The sequence below is a fragment of the Schistocerca americana genome, chromosome 6 (assembly GCF_021461395.2).
Source record: "Schistocerca americana isolate TAMUIC-IGC-003095 chromosome 6, iqSchAmer2.1, whole genome shotgun sequence".
Taxonomy (NCBI): Eukaryota; Metazoa; Arthropoda; class Insecta; order Orthoptera; family Acrididae; genus Schistocerca; species Schistocerca americana.
Window position 1 is genome coordinate 383,458,370 of NC_060124.1, and position 15,588 is coordinate 383,473,957.

At 39.3% G+C, this 15,588-nt stretch overlaps 1 protein-coding gene across 2 annotated transcripts in view; it reads left to right on the plus strand.

The window, feature by feature from the left end:
* LOC124619634 overlaps positions 1 to 15,588 on the plus strand; it is a 216,078-nt gene that overhangs the window by 76,458 nt on the left and 124,032 nt on the right. For both annotated transcript variants that reach the window (XM_047146147.1, XM_047146148.1), the window contains exon 4: positions 699 to 788. In XM_047146147.1, the coding sequence (XP_047002103.1) occupies positions 699 to 788 (90 nt within the window). The remainder of the gene's footprint in view (positions 1 to 698; positions 789 to 15,588) is intronic.

Consider the following 15,588-nt stretch of genomic DNA (forward strand, 5'->3'; position numbering starts at 1 on the left):
GCAATGAGGAGGTTTTGCGCGGAATCGGAGAGCAAAGAAATATGTGGAAAACACTGTTAAGGAGAAGGGACTGGATGGTAGGACATTTGTTAAAACATGAGACAATGACTTCTACAGTACTAGAGGGAACTTTAGAGGGCAAAAGCTGTAGAGGAAGACAGAGATTGGAATACATCCAGCAAATAATTGAGGACGTGGGTTGCAAGGGCTACTCTGACATGAAGAGGTTGGCACAGGAGAGGAATTCATGGTGGGTCCTGTCATACTAGTCAGAAGACTGATGAGTGGGAAAGAAAGGCTGAGGTGATTTCTATTAATCATTATCAGAAATTATAGAATTTCATACAGCAAATAATATTCATGTCTGGAGAGTTGTTTCTGTTTTAATGCACTGTTTTCCTTCTGACTAAAGGTCTTCAGTGTACTGTGTTCCCTTGCATGAGGTTTTGAGTGATATTCCTTTAATATCTAGTTGATGTCCCATGTATTTATTTTCTTGCTATTCTTGTCAACTATTGGAGAAGGAACATATGCTTAAAATAACTCAAAATATTGCTATATTTGTTTGCTTTAATAAGTACCTGTGTCTTAATCATGGCTGTAAACATTACTTCTATCGAAATAAAATTGTTTGTGTTTAGTGTAGTGCTCAATATGTGTGCTCACCATGTCTAATATTTTCTCTTATCATTATACAGGGAAAAGCAAAAGACTAAAGTGGATCGTCTTCTGAGTGCCCTGGAGGAATTCCAGAAGAATGACCAACCAGAACAACATGTGCAACAAAGGTAAAATTTTCAACCCAGGATTTATTTAAGTATGACTTAATAATTAGCAATGATTAATGTAGTGCAGGTATCACTTATGCATTGTGAATACGAAAATTTTTTTAAAAAATTATGGTTTTGTCAACTTGGTAATATAATTAGTTATTTGCATGTTCTGTGGACATCTCGCAACAATATGGAATGAGTCACTATTACAGTTATAGTACATCTTCTCAGTAGAAAATACAGCAACATGCCGACTATTTAAATAACTTCTAATTTATTTTTTACAAGTCCATACCTACCAACTTGTAAAATGGAATCCTTATAGGATCACCTTGTTGCGTCTGTCTGTCTGTGTATTAAGACCCTGATTTTCTCAGGTACAGGTGGAGGTATCAAGTTGTAATTTATGTAAGATATGAAGCTCTACAGTCACCTGGAGATATAAAAAGTTTAAACTTCTAAGTATATGCAGTCAAAAGATATGGTCATTTATGTAATGTAATTTGGTACTCACAAACTCAGTCATCAAAACCTATTGCAAAACTACTCTGGTCTTGTGGTTTGGTTTGAAAGGATACAGGTGACTGTAAGTTTACACCCTGATGGTAGTCACTTTAACCTGTAAGTCTTCCACTTGTCTACCTGGCCATGCATCTGCTAAATTGATTCTGACCTCTGACAGATCTTAAATAGAGCTTGAATGCTGAAATAATTTAATGAAATGGTGATCATATCATTATTGCAGTCAATTTTTAGAGAGAGAGAGAGAGAGAGAGAGAGAGAGAGAGAGAGAGAGAGAGAGATCATAAAGTAGGGCAAACAACACAGGTTAAGAGAGATGACAAATAAATCATGAACTGTTGGCGACACAAATAGAAGCAATATATAATTAGCACTCCACTGGGTGGCGTTGGTTGGCAAAGACTAAGGTTTATCTATTATCTTCCCTGGCTCAAAACATGGATAAAGCAATCTGAAATTATCTAACAGAGAATAGACTTTGATGGAATTATTCTATACATAAGTTATAAATCATGAACTGTTGGCAACACAAATAGAAGCAATATATAATTAGCACTCCACTGGGTGGCGTTGGTTGGCAAAGACTAAGGTTTATCTGTTGTCTTCCATGGCTCAAAACATGGATAAAGCAATCTGAAATTATCTAACAGAGAATAGACTTTGATGGAATTATTCTATACATAAGCTATACTGTATTGGTGCAGCTGAGGACAAGTGGTGAGACTGTGATTCTGTTTGATCTAAAAAGCAGGGGCAGCAATACTGTACCCTTTGTTGATGTGTAGCACTGTCTCTGGTGACAGTCATGGTGCAAGCGTCTGCAAAGTAGTGATGTGTGGGGCCTATAATTCATTATTGCAGGCATGAAATATGCAAAGTCGTGGGCTGGCTATCTGTTAGACAGATCACAATAACTCTCCGTAGGAGCCCTGAAATCTTGGCAGATACCAGCGTGTGACACTCCCATTAGTTGGTCATACCACTTTGATTCATTTATACAACAATATGCACAAGGAGATCAAACACCAAGGCAGCAGACCTGATATGAATAAGACTGCCCTCTGTACAGCAAGTTGTCCAAGATGACTGAGGTCTAAACTGTCGGTACAGCTAACACTTCACCACAGGCTTCCCACTCAAGACCAGTGCCAGTGTGAAGTCATGCTCAGGATTAGTGTACCAAGTGCAACCCACTCAATAAGAGTCAAGACCAGAATCTCCTCTCCAGACCGGAATCAGAAATCCTGTTTCTCAGCCTGAGCTCTGAGCTCAGTTTCCGTTCCATCCTATAACCTCTTAGTTAGAGCAAGTAGATCTAGGTCTTTGTCTTGTTCCCTGCTGATTTCCTTTAGGCTCATCGTGACATAATTCTCAAACACCATGTTGTGATGTTGCCTCCCCTGGTATATGCATAACTGTAAAATCGTACTCCTATAGCATGAGTGCCTATCTTGTGAGTCTCTTATTGTGAAGCTTTGATGTGAGTAAGAACTGCAAGGCTTTGTGATTGGTGAAGACTCTTGTGTTTCTCCCATACAAGAAAAAACGAAATTTCTTGAAGCCAAGTACGACCGCCAAAGCTTCCAACTCAGTTACCGAGTATTTTCTCTCACATTTACTGAGAACACATCTTCCAAAAACAATGGTTTTATGCACCATGTTTCTTTCTTGCTAATATCTCTGGAAGGTCACTATGCTCAGCCCAGAGTTTGAGTTGCCTGTCACCATGCAAAATTGCTCTACCAGGTTGCGGCCAGACAAAATTGGTGCATTAACCAGCACAGCTCTGAGTGTCTGGAATTAATCTTCTACCACACTGTCCCAGCCCACGGCACCTTCTTCCTGGTGAGCTGGCATAATAGCGGTGTAGCTAGTTTTTTCACATGGATGAATCTCTTGTAGAAATTTGCAACACCAAGAAAGCCACAGAATTGTTTCTTAGTTGTTAGGGTTGCAAATTTTGCTATTGCCCCAATCTTGTTTCCGTCTGGTGAGATTCCTTCCATGGTGATGATATGGCCAAGGAATGTTACTCATGAGGTCCCAGTGCATGACTTCATGATGTTGGCAGTTATGCCGCATTCCTTGAAGGTTTGTAATGTTTCCCTGAAGATCACATTGTGTCCTCTACGTGCTGGTTCCTCACTCAAGAGAGCATCTACATAAGTGGTGATTCTTTGTTTTATGGAATCCTTTAAGATACTAGAGACTTCCCTAATGAAGGCAGCTGATGACATGTTTAAGCTGAATGATAGCTGTTTGAATCGTTAATATGTACCAAAGGTGAGGCATGCAGTGTATCTCCTGTATTCTGGTTGGAGTGTAATTTGCCAGAAACTGGACTGTATAAGTTGAGGGATGAGAATACTGTCAAGCTATGGAAATTTTGTAGGAGTTCCTCCAGATTCTTGTGACAATTTGTGTCTGCTTATATGATGGTATTAAGTTTGCAACAATCCAGCATCAAGCAGATTGAGCCATCAGACTTTTCAACTACCGTGAGGGGGGGGGGGGTTGTACATGATGGAGGTTGCAGCTTCAATGATGTCCTCATCATTTAGCATCCTCTTGATCTCTAAGAAAACTTTGTGATGGTAAGCAATTGGAATCTGGTAAGGTGGCATGAAGAAATTTGTGTGCTCACACACTCAGAATGTGTATTTGAAATTATGGGTTGCTCCTGTTTTTGGCAGAAATATATCCGCATTTTCAAGTAAGATTTCTTCCAAATTCTCCTTGTCATTCGTTGGAATGTTTTCTAAGTTTGCTAACATTTTATTAATAGCATAGCATACCTCCGGTCAAATTTGTTCATCTACTTGCACGGTGCAACTACGCTCATAGCGCCACAATTGATTTCTACCTTCCTCCAGTTTTGTGGTGTAATCTAGGTTGAGGCATTTGGCAGGAATTTGCATACTTATTGCATGATCAGCAAATGTAATTATTCTTATCGTCCCCCATCCAGTACTGCTGACATTGGTTCAGGAAATCCGTGCTGAATATTATTTCAATTGGCAATGAAGGGACAACCAGAAAGTTCACTTTCAAGGTGTGCCCTTGGCAGCTGAACATTGATTTGTATCTGCACTTCTGTATTCTTTCTTCTTAGTTCATCAATGATTTTTGTTTCCTTCAGCATGAGTGCTGGCCTTGGGTGATTTGCAGTACATCTGTTGTGTGCAGATTCCAGTATTGCTGTAATATGGCTTCCAGTGTTCTCAGTCCCTGTTAGACTGATGTTGCCATTGGTGACATGAATAATAGGATGTAGATTCAGTCGTGTCAGGATGTCTTCCTCTTCCTCATGCAAAACCTCTCTTGTCTCTTCATATTCTAATTACTAATTCTGATAGTTCCTGTGGCCTTGTTTAGAGTTGTGTCTGCAGCAGCTGAGTGCCAGTTCCTATTTAGACTTCTGCTACATTTCCCCTGTGAAGGGTTGGGTGGCCTAATCTCGATATTATGATGTTGTTGGTTATTTTGCTGACATTGCCTGTTGTTCTCCTCCCATTTGTTTCGCTGCTGCTGTGGTTCTCCAGTATCCCGATGGAACTAGTTTGGATGTTGTTGTTTTCAGTTTTGTTTTGCCATTCGTGGTAACAATTATTCGAATGGTGTCTTCTGCCACTGTTCTCACACAGTGGCTGGTTATTCCATCCATGGTTGGAGTTGCCATTTCCCTGTGATGGGTAATTTCCCCCATTTCACCTGTCATTATTCCTTTCTGATGAACCTTGCCAATTGTGGTTATTGTTTCTGTTCCTGTGTCTTGTGTTTTGTGTTTTGTATTTTGTTGATGTAGTCTAACCCACATAGCATACTCTTGAATGATTCAATGGAATCATAGCACCATATGATAAGGAGTTGTTGGGAGTGCAAAGCTAATTTGATGTAACAGTGCCTGATAATTTCCTTGGGACTGTACAGCTCGTCCAAAAACCGGTTCTTCTTAACTAGCGACTTAAAGAATGTCACCACACTATGGAGTCCTGACACTTCTAGGTCTTTGCCCATCATAATCTCCTGCTTCATTCTTTCTTGAGGCTCTGTGACTAGTATGAGTTAAGAAATGTATCCTTGAACTCCCTGTATGAGCAACAGCACTCAGCAACACTGTGCATATGTTTTGTGGTTGACCCCTCTGAACATCGACATCCAATGTGTTTTTCAGAGGCCATGATTCTGGTAGTGCTTTAACATACTAAACTATTCATCTATTTAGATGTAATGTATTGTTATTTTCTTCGTACATTTGGAAATTTGAAATGGATAAGAAATATTGTGGTCGAATGGTTTGACATTATGTGTGAACAAATTTTCCCTTGTTTCTGCTGCATGTGTCTCGATAAATTGATGTCCAAATGATCCTTGAGCACTGTTAAGGCCTCCTCTTGTGTGTTCAGATTCACTGAGTAATGTTTCATCCACAAAAGATGTATGTTTTTGTGTTCTGGTTTGGTTTCTGCCATTCTTTGCATCCCTGACAGCACTTTGTCATGCGCCCCATGATGGCCAGTGTATTCTTCTGCAGCATTCGCCTTTGCGCAAGTGATATAGCCTCATATCGCATACTGAAATCTTGTAATACAGCTCTTTTCTCCCACCATGATCACAAGGAAGCACTACCATACCAGACCATAATTCTAATTATGCAACCTGCTGATGTGCTTGCTGGACATATTTTGCTAGCTTGTTTTGTTGTGAGGTGATCTGGGTAATTTTTCCTTGCATTTCCTGGACGATCCTTCTTGCTCGTTTTTGGACTCTCGAAAGAACCGTTTTGGTTTTGCACATTTCGATTTTGGCCTGTTTAACTTGTTCTTTAGCTAACAGAGTGTCCCTGCATGCACCTTGGGCCACTAATCTCGCCGCCCTGGCATCATGTTTTGACTTGTTCGTGAACTATTGTGTCTTTGTTGATGTTTTCTTGATGATTTTTAGCACTTCTTTAACACCTGTGACTTCCTTCTTAACCAGTTCTATACTTTCAATGTGCTGTTCAACTACCATCCATACCTCTTTATCTCCTTAGCAATTAATTCCTTCATCTCCTTCACGGCTATCTTCTCTCTCTCCTGCCTCTTCCTCTCTGTGTCTTGCATCTTCTTCTCTGCTTCCTATATCTTCATGTCATGCATAAATCACATGAGGGCCTCAAAATGAGATCCTCAGCTGATACCTCCAGGACAAAATGAATGCAATTCCATTACTCTGTGATGCTTTGCTCATGAGTCTGATCTGCCACTCTCTTTAATGGAATGTCTTTCTGTGCCTGCAGGGTCTACATGGCACTCTGCTGTGGTTTCACCTTCGCTCTCATTGTCTGACTAAATTACCCCGTCATAATCAGAAAGTTTGCATTTAACATATCCACAAGGTCAGCTACTACATTTGATTGAGAATTCTCCACGTCTTTCTCTTGATTAATGCTACTGGTATGACATTGATCTATTTGTGATGAGATTCGAATATTCTCACTACATTGGAGCAAACATGTCTTGTTTCTAGTAAGCATGCATTCAGGTTCGTGTCCTGAGAGGTATCTGTTGCTCTTCATCACAAGGCCACACAATTCTACCCTGAAATTTGTTCTAGTGATCCACTAATTCTAAATCCCTGACAAAGCATATCAAATACAAACCAATCTAATTTATGATAATGTGCATGATCTTCAAATTATCTACTGTCTCGCACATTAATGCAATCAACAGCCAGCTGTGGTGGCCGTGCGGATCTAGGCGCTTCAGTCTGGAACCGCGTGACCGCTACGGTCGCAGGTTTGAATCCTGTCTCAGGTGTGGATGTGTGTGATGCCCTTAGGTTAGTTAGGTTTAAGTAGTTCTAAGTTCTAGGGGACTGATGACCTCAGATGTCCCATAGTGCTCAGAGCCATTTGAACCATTTTTTGCAATCAACAAGTGACACAGAAATCACAACAACAAATGAATGAAAGTACAAACAAACAACATGCTAAAATTTACAAATCATCGCTGCACTTATTACAAGCAATTCTTATGATTACACAAAACTAATTTACCTCAGTGCACCAAATGAATTTCAGCATGAGAAAACAGAAAACTTGTAGTGGAAATTGCATTTGATGGTCACAGAAGGTGCCATCAATTCAAGATCCTGGCAGGGTGCCAGATTGCAAGATTATATTGGTCTTGCAGTTTGATTTGAAAGGCTAAGATAGCCGTAACTTTATGCACTGACATCAGTCACTTTAATTTGTAAGCATTCCATGCTACCTGTCTATGCATCTGCTAAACTGCTTCTGCCCTCTGACAGTGGTTGTTGTTGCTAGACTGCATGGAGGTTATCACTTTTATCAGAATCTTAAATAGAGCTTGAATGCTGAAGTAATTTAATGAAATGGTGGCCATGTCATTATTGTAATCAGTTATTGAAGGGAGATTAATTGTACTAACATGGGGTTAATCTTCTACATAAAAGATGGCAAAAGTTTATTGATTATAAAATAGGACAAACAACACAAGTTAAGCAAGATGGCAAATAAATCATGAACTGCTTGCAACACAAATAGAAGCAATATATAATTAGCTGTCCACTGGATGGTGTTTGGTTGGCAAAGACTAAGTTTTATCTGTTATCAACCCTGCTCAAAACATGTATAAAGCAATCTGAAAGTGTCTAACACTGAGTAGACTTTGATGGATTTATTGTACACAGAAGTTATACTATATTGATGCAGCTGAACACAAGTGGCGAGACTGTGATTCTGTTCGTCTAAGAAGATGGAGCAGCAATACTATACCACTTACTCGATGTGTAACGCTGCCTCTGGTGATGGTCATGGTGTAAGCATCTGCAAAGTAGAAATGTGCGGGGCTGGTAATTTGTTATCACGTGCATGAAATATGCAAAGTCATGGGCAGGCTACCTATTAGACAAATCACAATAACCCTGTGATGGTGCCCTGAAATCTCGGCAGATTTTAGCATGTGACACACCCATTGTACAGTCATACAACAGACCAATTCGATTGACATAACAACAGCAGTGCACAGTAGGAGATCAAACGCCAAGGCAGCGAACCTGATATGAATAAGATTGTCCTTGGCACAGTGAGTTGTCCGAAATGACTGAGGTCTATACTGTCGGTATGGCTAAGATTTCACCACAGACTCTCCAGTTAAGACCAATGGCAGGGCGAAGTCATGCTCAGGACGAGTTTCCCAAGTGCCACCTACTCATAACAAGAGTCAAGACCAGAATCTCCTCTCCAGACCAGAGTCTGAATCAGAATCCCTGTTTCCCCACTCCTCCCTTTCCATTAAACCTTGCGAAACTCAAGAATAACACGCAGGCAACCATCCCCACAAGGGTTTCGTGCCAATCACAAGAATCCGTGAGTGCCATCTCTTCCCACCACCTTGTCTGCTCTACCCTCTGGCCAGTCCTAACCAAAGTGAATAATATTCCTATCCCTGCTGGAGAAGCATCCAGCCCCTGACTTGTAAATTCCCATGCAGGTAGAAGAAGACATTATGCTCCTGATTTGTTTTCTCCCATGGCTGCTTTAAGCAGCGTGTTTTGAATTTTAGTTTAGGCGTAAAGTGAACAACTCATTTATAATAGAGATCATTATCTGGATGGATTGAATGTTACAGGATGTCTGACTAGGGGCCTTGGCTAGACTAAGAGAAGTGCTTTTGTGTCCAAACATAGGCCATTTCAGAATCACCATAAATGTTATGTTCTGTCCTAAAATTCTTCTGAAGGCCTGAGGCATCCGCCCCAAGGTGAACATAGAAACTCATGGATTTTTATTGATGCAATCGCTTCACATATTGGGCATTAAAACACTATTGAAATGCCTTGGCCAGGTGACCCACTTCTCTCCTGTGTCCCTTTCCCTGCCGTGGCCGGAAATGCTTAAGAGAGAGAGCCAGGTAGGCAGTTTTTTGCCTCTTCAGTCGAGAGAATTGTCTGTACACCAGTGCAAGACATACTTATGATGAGCATTCTGTCCCTGGCAAGTGCTTTGAAGTGTTCCTCTCACTAATAGCTGCATGTGGCTTCCAAGCCCTAAATGTCCACTGCAAGATTTACTGTTAAATAACCAAACTGCCTGTGTATTCTCAACTCCAGAAAATACTATTCATAGGAGAGCCACCATAAAGATCCCACAGCATTAACAGTATGCATGCTCCCATGACCTGTACGCAAAATGAAAACCTGGAGATCACCTAACCCATTATTACTGGAATTCCAGGTTGATCATAAGGCGACTTCCGCAAAGAATATACATGAGATTTAGCCCTAAATGTCCACTGCAAATTCACTGTTAAATAACCAAACTGCCTACATATTCTCACCTCCAGAAAATACTATTCATAGTAGAGCCACCATAAAGATCCCGCATCATTAACAATATGCATGCTCCCATGACCTCTACACAAAATGAAAACCTGGAGATCACCTAACTCATTATTACTGGAATTTCAGATTGATCATAACTTCTGCAAAGAATATACATAAGATTCAAAATGTCAAGTACAGAAGGGAAACATTGATTTAGACCACTACTTACCGCAAATCAAAATTAGATTCCAACCAAACAGATCCAGATCTAAGGGGAACTGATTTTCAAGAGTTTATACAGATTGCCTAAATAAGAATGCCAAGGTTTTCACTCACAACATTCAAAAACACAATCCCAAGGAGTGGCCTGACATTTGCAACACATTACAATTGTCAGCCATGAAACTGTGACAACCACCCAGGAAACATGAACACAAATGGTAGAACACAGCCGTAATGAAGCCATTAATCGGCAATGCAAGGCACGGAATCACTGGAGTGGACATCAAACAGCGGAAAGGTGGGAGTCTTTTTGGAAGGTACAAAAAATCAACCTCTCAAACAATTTGACATGAAAAATGTGGCTATGACAAAGCAGGCTCATAGAACAACATTCAAAATTTCTACATTACATTGCCTGAAGATTTATTGGGGTATAAAACACCAACATTGCTTTCATTAAAGTAATGGGAAACTTGAGACAGGGAACTGCATACTACTTGCTGATTATTTTCAAAATTTACTGAAAGGTGATCCTCAACTGGAAAGATCACATTTTTAAAGTGCTCTACCAAAGTGAGACTCTCATCATCCATTAATTCAAGGAACAAGAGAGATAATTCAGTCACTCAAAAATGACAGAGCAAAAGGAGAAGATGGTGTAACTGCTTAAATGTTAAAAAGTAGGAGAAGATGATGTCATAAAAAGAGTTCATGCTCTCTTAATAGGAATATGGAAAACTGAAACAATACCAAAGGACTGGAAGAAAGCTATTATACATCTATTGCTTGATTAGGGCAGAAATGTAGGAACACAGAAGGCAATACTGACCCTATTAACTTATCTTGGACAGGTTAAGGAAAAGCTAATCTATGTTTACAGCATTTATAGACTTCAAGAAAGCTTTCATCAGTTTTGACTCAAATACTTTCTTTGAAATTTTGAAGATAGTGGGCGTAAAATACAGGGAGCAGATGGCTATTTACAACTTGTACATCTATCAGATGGCTTTTGTAAGAGTTTAGGGGCATGATAGGGAAGCAGTGGTTAAAGGGGAGTGAGATAGTGTTGTAGCTTATCCCTGACATTATTCAGTATGAACATGGATCAAGCAGTAAATGGAACCAAAGAAAAATCTGGAGTAAGAATTAAAGTTCATGGAGAAGAAATACAAACTTTGAGGTTTGCTAATGACAGTGTTATTCAGTTAGAGGCAGCAAAGGACTTGGAGGAACAGCTGAACAGAATTTCAGCATCTTGGAAAGATGATATAAGACGAACATTGACAAAAGCAAAACAAAGATAATAACATGTAGTTGAATTAAATCAGGTGATGCTGAGGGAATAAGATTAGGAAACATGACACATAAAGCAGTAGATGAGTTTTGTTATCTGAGCAGCAAAATAAGCAACAATGGCTGAAACAGAGGGAATATAAAATCTAGACTGGCAATGACAAGAAATGCATTTCTGAAGAAGAGATAAATTTGTTAATACTGAATATAGAAGGAAGTGTTTTCTGAAGATATTTTTCTGAATTGTAGCTGCATATGGAAGGGAAACATGGACAATAAATAGATTAGACAAGAGGAGAATAGAAGTTTTTGAAATGTGGAGCTACAGAAGAATGCTGAAGATTAGATGGGTAGATTTGTAACCAAAGAGAAGGTACTGAATGGAATTGGGAATAAAGTAAGTTTGTGGCATAATTTGACTAAAATAAAGGGATTGGCTGTCATTCTGAGCCATCAGGGGATCACCAATTTAGTATTGGAGGGAAGTGTTGGGGGTAAAAATTGTAGAGGGAGATCAAGAGGTGAATACAGTAAGCAGGTTCAACAGAATGTTGGTTGCAGAAATTAGTTGGAGATGAAGAGGCTTGTACAGGATAGAGTAGAATGGAGAGCTGCTTTAAACCAGTCTCCAGACTGAAGACCACCAGCACCACCATCACCACCACCACCACCACCACCACCACAACAACAATAATAACAACAACAAACTAAGCATATGTTGAAGTGCCAACATATATCTTGTCTTGGCAGACTTTAAGAAGGGGTATGACTCAGTTGACAGACAACACATTCTGGACATTTTAGAAGAGATCTTGGTACACAGGAAGACTAGATAATTGATCTGACAGACTCTCACAGAAAAAAAAAAAAAAAAATCTGAAATGAAATTTCGTGATGAAATATCTGATCTTTCAGAAGTACGGACTGGAGTTCGACAAAGAAGTGGTCTCTCCCCACATCTGTTTAATATTGTATTAGACAAAGTCATAACAGAATGGGAGAAAGAAATTGTAGGTATAACCATCAAGATTTCAGGATGGAGAATTAAAATGAAGTGCCTAACTTTTTCTTATGATCTAGCTATCTTCACTAAGGCTAGTGAGGAAACCAGGTATGCCATATAGAAGTTACATGAGCTAGCATCAAACAAAGGCCTCCGAATATCATATTAGAAGACTAATTTTATGGAAAATTTACGTAAAAGTATCAGAAGCTTCACACTACAAGTGAAATATGGGACAATTTCATATGTGCCTTCTTTTCAAAATCTCAAAGAAATCAAAGTACCACCTGGACTAAACAGTAAAGGCAATTTAGAAAGAGCCATCAAACTCTAGAACACATACAGAATAACATGGAATCACTACAATAACCCAGTGATATCCCTTAATGTGAAACTTCAGTATTACGAGACAACTGTCTTGCCTGAAGCACTACATGCCTCAGAAACTACATCTCTAGGAGGGCATTAAAATTAATGAAATTGCAAATGAAGAGTGAGAATTCTAAGAAAATTTAGGTCCCACTAATACAAATGGCATATGGATTAAAAGAAGTACTACACATCTATACAAAGCAACAGACAAGTTCTCTGATGCAATATGTCGTTCCCATTTTCAAGAAGGGTCATAAATCAGATGCGAATAATTATAGGCCTATTTCGCTTACGTCAATCTGTTGTAGAATAATGGAACATGTTTTGTGTTCTCGTATTATGACGTTCTTAGATAATACAAATCTCCTTCATCATAACCAACATGGATTCCGCAAACAGAGATCATGTGAAACTCAGCTCGCCCTATTTGCCCAAGAAATTCACAGTGCCGTAGACACTGGCGAGCAGATTGATGCCGTATTCCTGGACTTCAGGAAGGCATTTGATACGGTTCCGCACTTACGTTTAGTGAAAAAAATACGAGCTTACGGAATATCGGACCAGGTTTGTGATTGGATTCAGGATTTCCTAGAAGAAAGAACACAACATGTCATTCTTAACGGTTCAAAATCTGCAGATGTAGAGGTAATTTCGGGAGTACCGCAGGGAAGCGTGATAGGACCTTTATTGTTTACAATATACATAAATGACTTAGTTGACAACATCGGTAGCTCCGTGAGGCTATTTGCAGATGACACGGTTGTCTACAAGAAAGTAGCAACATCAGAAGACTCGTACGTACTCCAGGAGGACCTGCAGAGGATTAATGCATGGTGCGACAGCTGGCAGCTTTCCCTAAACGTAGATAAATGTAATATAATGCGCATACATAGGGGCAGAAATCCATTCCAGTACGATTATGCCATAGGTGGTAAATCATTGGAAGCGGTAACGACCGTAAAATACTTAGGAGTTACTATCCGGAGCGATCTGAAGTGGAATGATCACATAAAACAAATAGTGGGAAAAGCAGGCGGCAGGTTGAGATTCATAGGAAGAATTCTAACAAAATGTGACTCATCGACGAAAGAAGTAGCTTACAAAACGCTTGTTCGTCCGATTCTTGAGTATTGCTCATCAGTATGGGACCCTTACCAGGTTGGATTAATAGAAGAGATAGACATGATCCAGCGAAAAGCAGCGCGATTCGTCATGGGGACATTTAGTCAGCGCGAGAGCGTTACGGAGATGCTGAACAAGCTCCAGTGGCGGACACTTCAAGAAAGGCGTTACGCAATACGGAGAGGTTTATTATCGAAATTATGAGAGAGCACATTCCGGGAAGAGATGGGCAACATATTACTACCGCCCACATATATCTCGCGTAATGATCACAACGAAAAGATCCGAGAAATTAGAGCAAATACGGAGACTTACAAGCAGTCGTTCTTTCCACGCACAATTCGTGAATGGAACAGGGAAGGGGGGATCAGATAGTGGTACAATAAGTACCCTCCGCCACACACCGTAAGGTGGCTCGCGGAGTATAGATGTAGATGTAGATGTAGATATGTAGAAGATTGTTGAAGTTCTATGGTCACATCTGGAGAATGGGCAACACTAGCTTAACAAGGAAACTGCTTAATATAATAAATTCAAAAAAGATAAAAATCACTTGGTTAGAAGAAGTTAAGCAGGACTTATGAGAAGTGAATGCCGCAGAAGATAACATCAGGGAATACACTAACAGTTTGGAATCCTAGTTGCAAATCACACAAGAGGGAGGAAGGGGGGGGGGGGGGGACACTGAAAAATAGTGGACACAAGAACACAAGAAAAATACAGCAAATTCATTAAGATATTTTGGAAAGAAGATAAGAAAAACATGCTGTCAGATCAAGCTAACAAGTTTAAACATACTCTTCAACTGAGTGTAACAAAGAAAGAAGAAGAATACTAGAAGGAGAAATGATTTTCACAACCCAGCACTCACCCTTGTGTGACACAGAAAGGAGTGAGGCACTCATCCATAAAAATCTTTGACAATCTACCTGGTAATATAAGGATTTTAAGGAATAATAAAATTACAGTCACCACGGACGGAAATAATATTTGCTTGACAACTCCTATACTTCAGAAGAATTTCTGAACACATTATAGTAAAAAAAAAAAAAAAAAGAAGAAGAAGAAGAAGAAGAGAGAGAGAGAAGTGCAAGTAGGACTCACCTTCTGAGGGTTCCGTACAAACTTAATTACGTGTACAGATAGCTCATTTATATGTTATGATGAGTGAGTTTGCAAGTATCAAAACAAATATCATAAATGGTCAAATCTTTTGATTTCAATGACTTAGGAACTTAAATTTTTTACACTGCTGAGGGACCATAGCCCTTAGCAACTAACATAAATCTCAACTTGATATCTCTACCAATTTTTGAGAAAAATAGGTACTTCTGACTGCACTGACTTAGAAGATTAAATTTCTTACAGGACAAAGGGACCATGAACGTTAGTATTTGACATAAACTCTAGCTCAATAACTATAACCATTTCTGAGAAAACCTGGTTTTAAGAGAGGGAAAGACGGATAACAAATGACGTAATATTTTTTAATGTGTTATAATTACAAATTAACAATTTTCAGATTTTTTCATTTACTTATCCTGTGAAACCTTGGTTTTATCCAAATTTCAAGACTCTAGGTCAATGGAAACTAGCTTATAATCACACACATACCACTGAGTGTACCTGTATAATTATATCGGTGTGTGAAACATAGCTAAGGGGGTATGACTCATAAACATTGAAAAACTAGCTTCTCCTTAACACAGCACAAATTACTCAGACCATACTTATCCAGTGTTTGAGAATAAGAGCATTTAGCAACTTCCAAAAAATTTTAAACATACGTAATCCCAAACTTTTTAAAACTATTTCTCACTTACATGCATAACATCAAGTATGTATCACATAAATTAACTCATTTGTAAAGTAACCAGAAGTTTGAAACTGTTTTATGCATGGTAGTTTGATTCTTTAAATAATCAGGGGTTTCTGGTATTGATAGATAAT